Source organism: Leiobunum rupestre, chromosome 1 (assembly GCF_980474605.1).
Source record: "Leiobunum rupestre chromosome 1, qqLeiRupe1.1.hap1, whole genome shotgun sequence".
Classification (NCBI taxonomy): Eukaryota; Metazoa; Arthropoda; class Arachnida; order Opiliones; family Sclerosomatidae; genus Leiobunum; species Leiobunum rupestre.
Window position 1 is genome coordinate 20,854,577 of NC_143384.1, and position 12,282 is coordinate 20,866,858.

The window sequence follows — 12,282 nt, forward strand, 5'->3', positions numbered from 1 at the left end:
CAAAAGGATCTTATTGAAATCACTGATCAGTTGACCAAAAGGATCTTATTGAAATCACTGATCAGTTGACCAAAATGATCTTATTGAAATCACTGATCAGTTGACCAAAATGATCTTATTGAAATCACTGATCAGTTGACCAAAAGGATCTTATTGAAATCACTGATCAGTTGACCATAATGATCGCGTTGCCTATTTAAAGGGCATTGAATCGCGTGTATTTAGTGTGGAATACCGAATACCAACCCTTCCCATATTGGCCTCTTCATTATATGGCTTTAGATATTTCTGGCGCTAGTTAGTTGAATGCTTTCTCAAATTGTGAGGGCTCTTTCATAATGATTGCGTCAATCGATTCCGAAGGTCAGTTTGTGAAAATTCGGTTCTTCCTATCTTGTGAAGACGCGCTTCCCCTACGTCATAACGTCGTTTGTTGCTTCGCCTTCCCTAAGTCCCTTAGGCTCCGGAGAAAAGACCACGTTTTGACATAGCGGAAGTCCATCTTCACCAGATAGGGGGAATCAAATTGTCACCCACGGATTTAAAGAATCTACATAAACACTTGTCGAGGTTAACGGTAATAGTTAGTGTAGGGAGCTGTTGGCTTGCGTGGCATGCAGGGCTTGCCACCACCCTCCTACGCATTGTAACCCGGCCACCTGAATTAAAGGCTTCAAAAGTCGCTTGATGACTTAGGCCGAAGGTGGTGCCTTGGGTATTAGCCTAGCTGATTATTATTATTATTATTATTATTATTATTATTATTATTATTATTATTATTATTATTATTATTATTATTATTATTATTATTATTATTACCCACCCTCTCGAAAAAGTGTAGGGAGAACAGGGTTCTTACACGACCTGGAAAAGTCAGGAAATTGGAAAATGTTTCCAAAAGGTCAGGGAGAAGTCAGGGAAATTAAAAAGATTTCCAAAAGGTCAGGGAGAAGTCAGGGAATATTTAAAAGATTTCCAAAAGGTCATGGAGAAGTCAGGGAAATTTAAAAGATTTCCAAAAGGTCAGGGAGAAGTCAGGGAATATTTAAAAGATTTCCAAAAGGTCAGGGAGAAGTCAGGGAATATTTAAAAGATTTCCAAAAGGTCAGGGAAAAGTCAGGGAATTTTAAAAGATTTCCAAAAGATCAGGGAAAAGTCAGGGAAATTTAAAAGATTCCTAAATGTCAGGGAAAAGTCAAGGAATTTGAAAATGATTCCCAAATGTCAGGGAAAAGTCAATTAATTTGAAAATGAACCCAAAAAGTAAGGACATTTTAAAATGACCCCAAAAAAATCAGGCAAATAAAATATTTTCAAGATTTTTACCTCAAACCATTCATATATTCTACATAATTGGTCAGGGAAAATTTGTCAATTTGGTCAGGGAAAACCTGGAAATGTCAGGGAATTTAATTCCGGAATTTTTGTACGAACCCTGGAGAAACTTGTAGCTAAGTGTAGACGTAGCTGTATTCTATACAATCTACACTCCTACAACGTTTAAATGAGTGGTGGCTTAACTTGTCTATTATCGCGCAGCTTATCAGAGTCCTTTGTTGACGAAAATTACCGCTTTCCTTTTTTGAACCCAAGTCGTCTATTGATCAAAGCAGGAATCCATACCTCTACTGGGAATGCTTATCCTGGCGTATCGCGTATGGTAAGATCACTCTGACGGCTTTGGCCCCGCCTACGAGAGATAAAATCCCCTCTGCGCGCGCTCCCCTCTCACGTAGTTGTTTGTTCAGTTAACGTAGTGACGTCAAAAAAACCGTCAGCCACATCGAGACGAAATTCTGCGGCGTTAAGTATTCCAAGTAGAGGTATGGATTCATGGCCAAAGTTATATCGCTGCCAGTGTTCCGAAGTGGTAAATGTCAGGTGTCAAATAATGTGGCAAAAAGTGGTAAATACCGACATGGCGAATAATACTTTTACTGGCTAATATGCCAAAAAGTGGGAAATAATAAATTTTAATAAAAATAAAAAAACATACGAAAGGAAAAATATATTTGTGCTATTTTAGACAAATATACTGTATTAGTTGTCAGGTTTTGGGCTAGATACTCAATTATAGCCCAATCTAGTAATTTCTTTTGGCTATTTTTCAACGATTTTCCTGAGTTTGAATTCGTCTGCTATACATAGTTTGCATCCCTACGTCATCAATGACGCAGTTCCAAGTATAGATATAAGAACCAAGAATAAATATTTAATTTGAGCTAGAATGAACGATTCTATGCCGCCATTTTGCCGGTGTAGATTTGTTAGTAAAACGGGAGGGTTAACAGTTTCAATCGTCTGTTTGCGGATTTTAATTATTTTCAAATGATTAAGAAATTAGTTTCACGTTAAAAATGGTTATCTGCCTGGTTAAAAATTGTTCGAGTAGTTCAATTACCAAGGGAGAGCGAAAATTGTTTATTTTATTCGATAGCGAAGGTAATTGTAAAAAGGATGACCGCAAAGGCCTAACTTTGATAAGCTTTGTCAACTTCTTTTCGTAGATATTTCTGTCGTAATTTGATATTTTATTTAAATAACCCGGCCTTAGAATCTTATCTGACTTTGTTTAGGGCCCATTTAAAATTTTAAAGCATAAATCTAATTAGTTTTGTAGCTTTGACGAGATTACCAATAAAATGGCTACCTATTTAGTAGCTACGCGCGAAATGGTTTGAATTTTTGATCGCCCTCCCAGTTTCCTTGGAGACCATAGGCCCCTCCCTTCGGTGCAAACTATGTATATATCTTTAAGGTGTTTTTAATGGTTCTTTTGTGAAAAACTAAAACATTATCTCACATGTAAGTGATGCTACATCTCTGAAAGATATTATTTACATCATTTAAATGCATTTATTGATTATTAGTCACTATTTGTCACTTTTTGCCATATTTGCCACTTTTGGCCATATTTGCCACTTTATGCCACTGACATGGACTTTATTCTAAAAATGTGACATTTAGGTAACACTGATCGTTGCTTATTTGAATAAAGAGTCCTCTGTTGACGAAAATTATCGCTTTCCATTTTTGAATGCAAGTCATCTATTGTTGACCAACATCGAGTCGTTTCTGTCAACGAAAACCCGACTATTTCCGATCGGCTAGGTAGTTGACGTACTTGTTTACTTTCCGCAACGGGACGGGACGGCTGGGCGGGTCTCGTAAAGGGGGTTAAACTCTCGGAGGTCTCAGGCATCACTCGCTACTACCTCGTCATCCTTTGGTGCTCGCTCTTCCCAGGATCCTCCTCGTTCGCCCTCTTCCGCGTCTTCCCCTACATCTTCCGTGGATAGGAAGAGTCCCAAACACACCTACATAGATGTTTCTCATTCGCGGTTGCAAGGGGTAGGAAGACGGCGGAATTAGTTCGCTTTTTGCTCCCCGGAGTCGGAAACCAGTCTTCGCTAAATCCGCGAGACAGTCACGCGGGGGGAAAGGTCGCCGCCGATCCGACTCCGTCTTGGAATTTTATTGACTGCTATTTGACGGATAAACTCGATACCACTTCCCCACGGTACCTCCCCGTATCTATCTACTTTGACAGTCGACGCGAAATATTCGAAAAATGTTTTTGTCTTTTACCGATTATATCGTCAAAAATTGCGCGATATAAAATCGACTACCTTGCCGGAGTCTGTTACCGTCGTCGTTTCCCGTTGAGGATTGCCGCCACTAACCGTTCAGACGCGTTCGTCCGGTTTTAAAGGGTGGTACGTTCCGTTCGCTATCCGGTATTTGACCGGCTTCGTCGCCGGAACCTCAACTACGTACATCTTGGAAGTCGGCCAAAAATCCGGCACGCCTTCGAAATTTCGATTACGTTTTAATGATGATTAACGTTTGTTTTATCGCCGTGTTGGTGGCCTGATGTTATCGGGTGCGCGTCGCTTAACGCGTGGCCACGGTCGGACAAACCGGTGGTGCTCAACGAATTGACCGTTGGTTTAAGTCGTTCGCTCATCACGTAAAGAACCGTTTCGTTGAATGTTTGACGCTGTTCCGCACCGTCAATTCGGCGCGGGGGGAACCGGGACGCGGGGTAATTGGTAACAATGTTGGATTGCCAACAGACCAAGGGTGTCAGCAAAGAGGGTGACGTCCCCCCGGCCGTTCCCGACTCTCCCGACGATTCTTGCCAACATTGCCAAGGTGAGACACTGACTCTTACCTCCGATTTATTTCTCCGCCCCGGACTCCCTTGACGAGCATCTCTCGAAATCTCTCGGATCTAGGTTAGCCAGGTGTCCCCCTTACGTTCGTTTCTTCATTTACCTATACGTAATATTAGCTACTGGTTGGGTGTACGGGGATTGGAACCTTGTTGAATTTGGGACGGGGATGTAGGATATGTCAGGAATAGGTTGGTAAATATTACTTTTGTGGTTTTGTTTCTAAGCGTTGGGTCAGATTTTTTGGTTTTTGTTGGGTGTGAAATTTGGGGTTGATCGATGCCCTTTGATATTGCTTTTCCTACCGCGAATTCTATGTTCTGTTACCGGATTTACACTTCCTTTAGTAGAACAAAGTTAACTTTTTATACTTAAATATATGTATGAGAAATAAATTATACTTTACTAAACCCCTATGTTCTGGTCACCCCCCGTAATAGTAGTACAAGCTTGTAGCTTTGATCGTACCTAAGAGATACGTAAATGATAACAGATTCAGGGTGACCACACTTCCTATTTTTTACAATTTTTCCTATATCTCGATTATTTTCCTATAACTTCCTATAATTTGACAATTTTCCTATTTTTCGATACATTTTTTATACTTAAATTTGATTTCAATATAGTTTTAAAGTTCGATAGAAGGCGCTCAAAAACAGCCAGTCTTTTACTAAACCACTAATTTTAAAGCGTTTTAAATGAAAATGTAATATTACTTTAATACATTTATCTAGTCACAAAGTCTGTGATGTTTTCATATTAATATTACACGAAAATTCTTTTAAGGATTTGTTTTATCTTTAATAAAATTACTCCTATAATTTCGTATAAAAATAAATTCCTGTTTTTCCTATTAAAAATTGGAGGGTTTGCTGTGGTCACTCTGCAGATTTAGCAATACTAATGGTTGTACTTAGTTTTATATGCCGGTAATTACGTAACTGATTACATATTTTCAGTTCCATGTGATCGTAATCGATGTACAGAGATTAACTAACTGATTACGGATGTAGCATTACCAATTACTGTACCTAGTTACATATGTCTGTAATCGGTGAAAAGATTTTTAGGTAGTGATTTTATAAGTCTATTTCTGAAAAGAACTTAAACTACATCTCGAAACCCAGTTTAAATCGGTTTGAATGCCTGGTTTGATCAATACAATTTAGAGAAACTAGCTATGAACACTGGTAATAATAATAATAATAATAATAATCAGCTAAGCTAATACCCAAGGCACCACCAACTAGCCAATTACCGGTGGCCGGGTTACAATGCGTAGGAGGGTGGTAGCAAGCCCTTCATACCACGCGAGCCAACAGCTCCCTACACTCACTATTTTCGTTAAAGGGGATTACCTCAGGTATTTAGTGTGGAACACCAACGTTTGCAGCTCTGGCCGCTTCTACCTTTGGCTTTAGAAATGTTTGGCGCCACTGTACAGGGGAATTGGTAAAATTGAATGGATCTTCCGTAAAGATTGCTTTCAGGTTATATTCCCTTCAACATCCGCAAGTTTTTATAGGAAGGGGAAACCGTAGCGTTAGTGGGGAAACCCCTTCAACCAGTGAAGAGAGAACTTGCAAACTCCACGTAGAAGTAGTGGTTCTGAGTTTTCACTCACGTCGTAAGTTCCACAAGCTGAAATCGAACCCCTCTCGCTGCCACCCCACTATAGTGTGAAAATGGCTTTGGGCGCAATGTCCTCTTAACATTAACTATAGAATGAACATTAGAATTCCTATCACAAAATTTAAATTGCATTCTTCAAATAAATGGCAAACCTTAAATTAAATCAACATCTACGTCCCCAAAAAATTCCGCGAATTCTTCCAAATACAAATTCAACCAACGCGTTGAAAAACAATTGTCTCTCTTCTCAAACACATCCTTTAGGATGTTTGCGGTTTTCACGAATTGTAGTAATTGTTTAGGCTTTTTCGAATATTTCTCGGTTACATATATTTATACTTCCGTAGATCATTCGATCTTTCCTGTCTCTACACTCGATTAGGCCTATTTTTGACCTATTTTTAAATGTCAACCGGAAGTCTTAAACAGAGGACGATATCCGAAAGTCACGTCCGCGAGAGAACTTTATAAACTCGAATAAAGGTTTCGCTGTCTTTTAATCAGTCGTGAGAAATCGTCGTGACGACGTCGAGAGTAATTTAGATTATCTTAATTAGTGGAAAGCGGGTGATGGTTTCGGTGTTACGAAGACCACGATAAATAAAAATCAGGGGTAAGCATTAAAATATATATAAGATCCGAGCCCTTTTAGACTTAAAGTTTTTAAATTTAGACTTTTGACTCACTTATCGAAGCTTCCCTTCGAGTTGCCAAGGTTATTTTAAGTACTTTCTCGTTTTCATCGCTGGAAACGCCACTTATCACGCTGTTTTCAAACGAAATTTTTTCTCTCCCCCAAAAAAATACAAAAAGATATAACTGGAATTTTTGATTTACTGGATTAACGGGGAAATTTTACATATTATTCAACCTAGAACTCTGAAAGGTATATACGGTTTAATTGACTTGTTTATTCAAATTTAAATAGTTTGTTTTTATAGGGAAGACTGATTTTAGGTTTCAGGATTTCTAACGAAAAATTGCTGGTTTTTTTCTACATAATGAATTTGATTAATTCTACCAGGGTTGGCTGATTTAAATTAATTTGATTTAAATCAAATCACACTGTATTTCAATGGAGGAATAAAAATGTCAAAAAATTGGTTGTTAAAAAATTAAAATAAATAGAAAATTTACGAAACTAAAATACTAAATAATAATTGAATTACATTATGATTTCGTTTTAATTCAAGATTAGCTAACTGATAAAGTAAAATATCCGTTAATTATACAATGAGCCGTTAATTGTATAAAAATTAATAAATTCTGTAAAATAAATCCGATTTAAATAAAAGGAATTTTTTAACTGTAGCCATTACCTCGTGTTAAGTAGACCAATAAATGCATTTTTTTAAATTTAAAATACGGTTTGTTCAAATAAGTGTACTATGGGTACCCCCATCTTTAAATAAGGTAGTTTTAAATGTGCTTATTTATCTATTATGGCACCTTTTAAAATTTCGTGAACATAGTCTATAATTATAGTGGAAACATTAACTCATCGAAATGTTAAGGAGATTTTTAAGGTCATTTTTATAAATTTCTATTTATTTAATGAAATTTTATTAACATCGTTTGTATTGGGTGGCGGAGTGGTTAGCACTTTCGCCTCACACCAAGAGGAGCCGGGTTCGATCCCAGCTTGTGGCACTGGGTGAAAACTCGGAACAACTCCTTCCGCGTTGTGGTTGTAAGTTCTCTCCCCGCTGGTTTAAGGGGTTTTCCCCCGAGTTCTTCAGTTTCCCCTTTGCATAAAAACTTGTAGAGGTTAACGGTAATAGTGAGTGTATGGAGTTGTTGGCTCGCGTGGCTTGAAGGGCTTGCCACCACCTTCCTTCGCATAGTAACCCGGCCACCTGAATTAATGGCATTACAACTCGCTTTATGACTTAGGCCTAAGGTGGTGCCAAGGGTATTAGCCTAGCTGATTATTATTATATGTGACGTTTTATTCTTTTTCTAGATGTAAAACAATGAATTTGAATAATATTAAATATAATTAAATAATGTTAACGACTAAAGTGGCTGCTATTGCAATTGAGGGTATCTGTTACGTCAATTTGGCATAGGGTCTTACCAAAAGTAAATAGGGGGAGAAAGTCTATCACTGCCTCCAGATTTTACCTTCCACCATGCTTGACACCCTTTTTAAAGAGCTAGTGATCACGTGATATTTCTAACCAATAAGGATAGCACATTACGCGCGGAGTAGTGCATTTGTGGTATTCTGGTCCGCGCTCAAGATGAAAATTTTGAATTTTATTCCCTGGCAACCATGTCACCGCCTCGCGATTTCAAATAGTCTCTCTGTCAAATGCTGACCATTATTTCCTTCGAGAACGGTTGATTTTAATTAATAATTACTATATCAATTGTAAAATAAACAAAAAAGCTCGTAGCTATAGCTATTATTTCAGTAAAACTTGCAAATTGTTAGGCCTTAACATCGTAGATTTACCAATTAGTCCCGATCTCTGCTCTTAGATGGCGCCACGCTCTCCACGATTTAAGTGAGCGTTATTCTAGTTACGGTTTATTTCTTTTCAAAAGTTGTGTTATTATTTTTAAAATGTCGCATTTTAGTTCCTATCATATATCTACTTTATTTAGGAACTAAATTAACCAAATTATCGAAAGCAAAAGTTAAATATTCACGTATTTTATAGAGAACTATTTTTCATCGTGGTGGAGTACAACCGATACCTTTGTGTCCCTGTAAAGAGGCGAGGGGGAAGTCATTTCCGAAGCCCAAAAATTTTACCCCTCAAATTAGACGTCGTGCGGTTGGACCCAAGTGCCAGACTTTCTCCCCCTATTTACTTTTGCTATAACCAAATGCGTGTTGAAACATGTGGAGCATTCATACGCAAAGTAATAAAAAAAATTTCACAACCATCTCTTATAAATGGTTTATTGTATCACCACCATACTTTATATTAATCTGTTTCTACCTGGCAATCCATTCTTAACCTAAATGTTTTTTAAGGTTTTGAAAATGGTACAGCTCCCACTAACACATCTTTTAGTTTTTCGCATATCTGGGATTAACTTATCAACAAAAGAATGCAACATTGTCAAGACAAGTAAAAGCTCGCCTAAATAACACTCGGCTCCGCCATTTTGTTTGTTTACATCGTATCTCCTTTTAACTGAGAAATTTTGATTCAGTACTGCCATACTTTCTCCCCCTATTTACTTTTGGTCTTACTAGGAGGGCTTGAAATAGCCGATTTTGTGTGTTACATAATTTGTGATCGGATCCTGGGTCTAGTTGAGTTACCACGCTATCTCCCGATTGTTAAAGCTTTTCCCCCGATTGTTAAAGCTTTTCCCCCAGGATTTTCGGTTCCCCTTTCCCTAAAAAGTGTTGATGTAATGGTAATAGTTAGTGTAGGGAGCTGTTACCTCGCGTAGTTTCGGGTTTTCTAAAAATTAATCTAAATTTAAGTGTTCGCGTTTCGCTACTTCATTTCTAAAACCAGGTATCTCGAAAAAATATTTTTCGATAAAATTTCTTTTGGGTTTATTAACAAGGCGAGTAACCGAGATGTTTATTGCCCATTTTGTTCCAAGTCGAACGTAATGTAGACTTATATATGATATATGAAATTTCCCAAAAGGAGTCGTTGCACTACCCATTCGATTTGCCATGGCAACAGAAAATGGCTTTGACCACTTAAAACAAAAATAAGATTTTTTCCTTATCTTACACAAACATTGTTACAATTTTACCCCAAAAATGTTCCAATGTAACCAAACTTGATGAAATTTACCTAAACGTTGTCCAAATTACCCATTTCGTGATTTTAATTTTTTTTGAAAATGTTCGAGAAATTCCCATGCTTTTTTAAATGGAGATTTTTTGTTTTAAAACATTTTCTGTTGCCATGGCAAATCGAATGGGTAGTGCAACGTCTCCTTTTGTAAAATTTCATATCTCATATAGGTGTACATTACGGCCGACTTGGAACCAAATCGGCCATAAACACCAGATTCAGGTTGAAATTTATATTAAATATTTAAAATATAGGTAATACATCGGGGGGATTGTGCGTGGTACAAGTTTAATTAGTATTAGCAATATAGGGCGAGGGATATTTCTCTCGTTAGGGATATGTTATATACTTCTGGTTTCACTTGTTTCAAGCTATCTCCTGCTCATTTTGAGCGAAATTGAGCGGTAAAATATCTTTTTAAAAGAGAGCAAAACGGAAATGAGAGGAGCGAATATTTCACTGCTCAAAATTTTGCGAGCGTGAGCGGATATCATACTAACGAGTGTGAGCTGAGCGGTACTTTAATAAAAGTGCCCATCCCTGCTTCAGCCACTTAGCAAACGTAGCTCCAAGAAAAGGATTTAAACTCTTTGTAGCCTTCATTTATAGTTAAATGAAAAATAGAGACTATATAGTTTCAAAGTTTTTCTAACCATTTAAAAAAAAGCATTACTATAATAATATATAATATAATATAATAATACTATTTTTAAAACTCTTTTTGAGAAATCCAACTGACGCTTATCCTCACAATAACCTGGAAAACCAGGAAATTAGATTGTCGACAGAAAAATATCAGGGAATTTCAATTTTTTTTAGAAATATCAATGAATTTAATTTTTTTTAATCAGAAAATTTCGGGGAATTAATTTTTTTGTAAATATCAGGTAAAAATTAATGAATTTAATTTTTTTTTGTAAAAATCAGGGGATTTAATTTTTATGTAAAAAGCAGGGAAATATCAGGAAATTTATGAGGTTTTAGAAAATTTGCCCTAAAGAGTACGAATTTCCATCAATGATTTTTTATTATCAAAGATTTTACTTAATTACTTCTCTTATAATATGAAATGGAGCCAATTTAGTTTAACTGTCATTCGTGAAATTAGTTACTCTGAGTTAGTTTTAATTAATGTATAAATCAGATAAATATCAGTGGCAAACCCTGGAAATATCAGGGAAATCGATTGGCCAATAGTTGTAGGAACGTATTACCAAAGCATTTAAAATGATCAGAAAATCTTTGAATTTATAGACTTAGTATCTTTTTACTCTCTAAGCCTAGGCCTGTATAAGTTAATTATAAATAGTCAAAGCACGTATGTGTCATTGTTACTGAGATAGAGCTTTCCGAGACGGTATCGGCATTTGTCCCGGTGGGAACACGGTGTAGAAAGAAGTCGGGAACATTGAACAAAGAGTGTCATGAACCTTTTGACTTTGAAAGTTTTCCCCTCGTATTCAATCGATCTTTATTTTTATTTTTAGTTAACGAGGGGGTAGGGATAAGTTGTTGTTTGTTTTAAACCTATACTCCCTTTTTTTCGACGGTTTTCGACTACAATTCTATATAAAAACCGCTTCTAACTGTGCCATTTTTCACTTCATTTCTTCAATCTCCCCTCCGGTTTTTGGCTGAGACCTTTGAACGGATTTTGGTGGAAAAATAAACGTTTTTTGGGTCTGTTTCAAGAAATATTTTGTAGGTCTTGTTTTCCAGAAATTTTACTATTAAACCTATTTTAGTGCGTGTGTTTTTTTTTTTCATTTTGCAAGGACAGTTACTTTGATACTCAGGGTTGTTGGATTTGAGTTAAGTGTTTTTTAAATCGCCCATTAGACTACAATGTATTTATGAAAATGTACAAGGTATATTCTAGAGCGAACTTAAATTACAAATGGTAATTAAATTTAAATAAGATAAAATTTGGAGAGGTATTTTATTAATGCATGATAGATGTATCCAGTTGAGTAAAAATAGAGTAATTTATAGAAGTTTAATTTGATTTGTCTAAATTCTAGCTACTCTACTGAATTAAGCTATTATCATTTGTCATAGCGTATGGCTGCACCGAAAGGGCAATTGTGGCGTAGCTAGGAAAATTTGACCTATGGCAAACCATAGAAATTGCGCCCCTTCCCAGGTGGTCAGAATTATAGGAAATGGAATATAAGTGAAACTTTAGTTATTTTTTAAAAACTATAATCTTTTATTGTATAAGAAATATTGTGTAATTCGTAAACAACTTTATAGTGTTACCTTCCTTGCTTTGATTCACGAAAATTTGTCAATAATATCGTCGAAGTCTGTTTTTTCCGTTTGTTCTCTCGATAACTTAGCAAAGCAAGTTCACACAACCTTCCTTGGCCCCAGGCATTTTTCCAGAAAGTTACCTGAATCTAATCTCATCTTAGAGATGTATATACCGGAAATATAAACATAAAAAAAAACCCTAAAACTCAACACCAAAGCAGACCGCCAAAAACAATTTAAAACATAATTTGGCTCCCCCGTCGAGTTGCGCCCATGGCTGCCATACCCTAGATACGCCTCTGAGGGCAAAATTCTCAGAGGTATTATTTTAATGCCAATTAACAGCATAGATGGCAGCAGTGGTTCGGTTTGAGAAAAGAATTGAATTTAAAGAAGTTGAAATTGATCGACCTTTCTGGCTACGTTAATTAATTAACGTTTCCTCA

At 36.6% G+C, this 12,282-nt stretch overlaps 1 protein-coding gene across 3 annotated transcripts in view; it reads left to right on the top strand.

The window, feature by feature from the left end:
- Positions 1-12,282, top strand: part of Mrtf (Myocardin-related transcription factor) — a 40,083-nt gene that overhangs the window by 19,109 nt on the left and 8,692 nt on the right. The window contains exon 1 of one of the 3 annotated variants that reach the window (XM_090176719.1): positions 3,377-4,155. The exons of 1 other annotated variant lie outside the window; for it this stretch is intronic. In XM_090176719.1, the coding sequence (XP_090032845.1) occupies positions 4,059-4,155 (97 nt within the window). In that variant the 5' untranslated portion in view covers positions 3,377-4,058. Of the gene's footprint in view, positions 1-3,376; positions 4,156-12,282 lie in introns of those variants that run through there. One more of the 3 variants, XM_090176727.1, reaches the window with a different exon arrangement.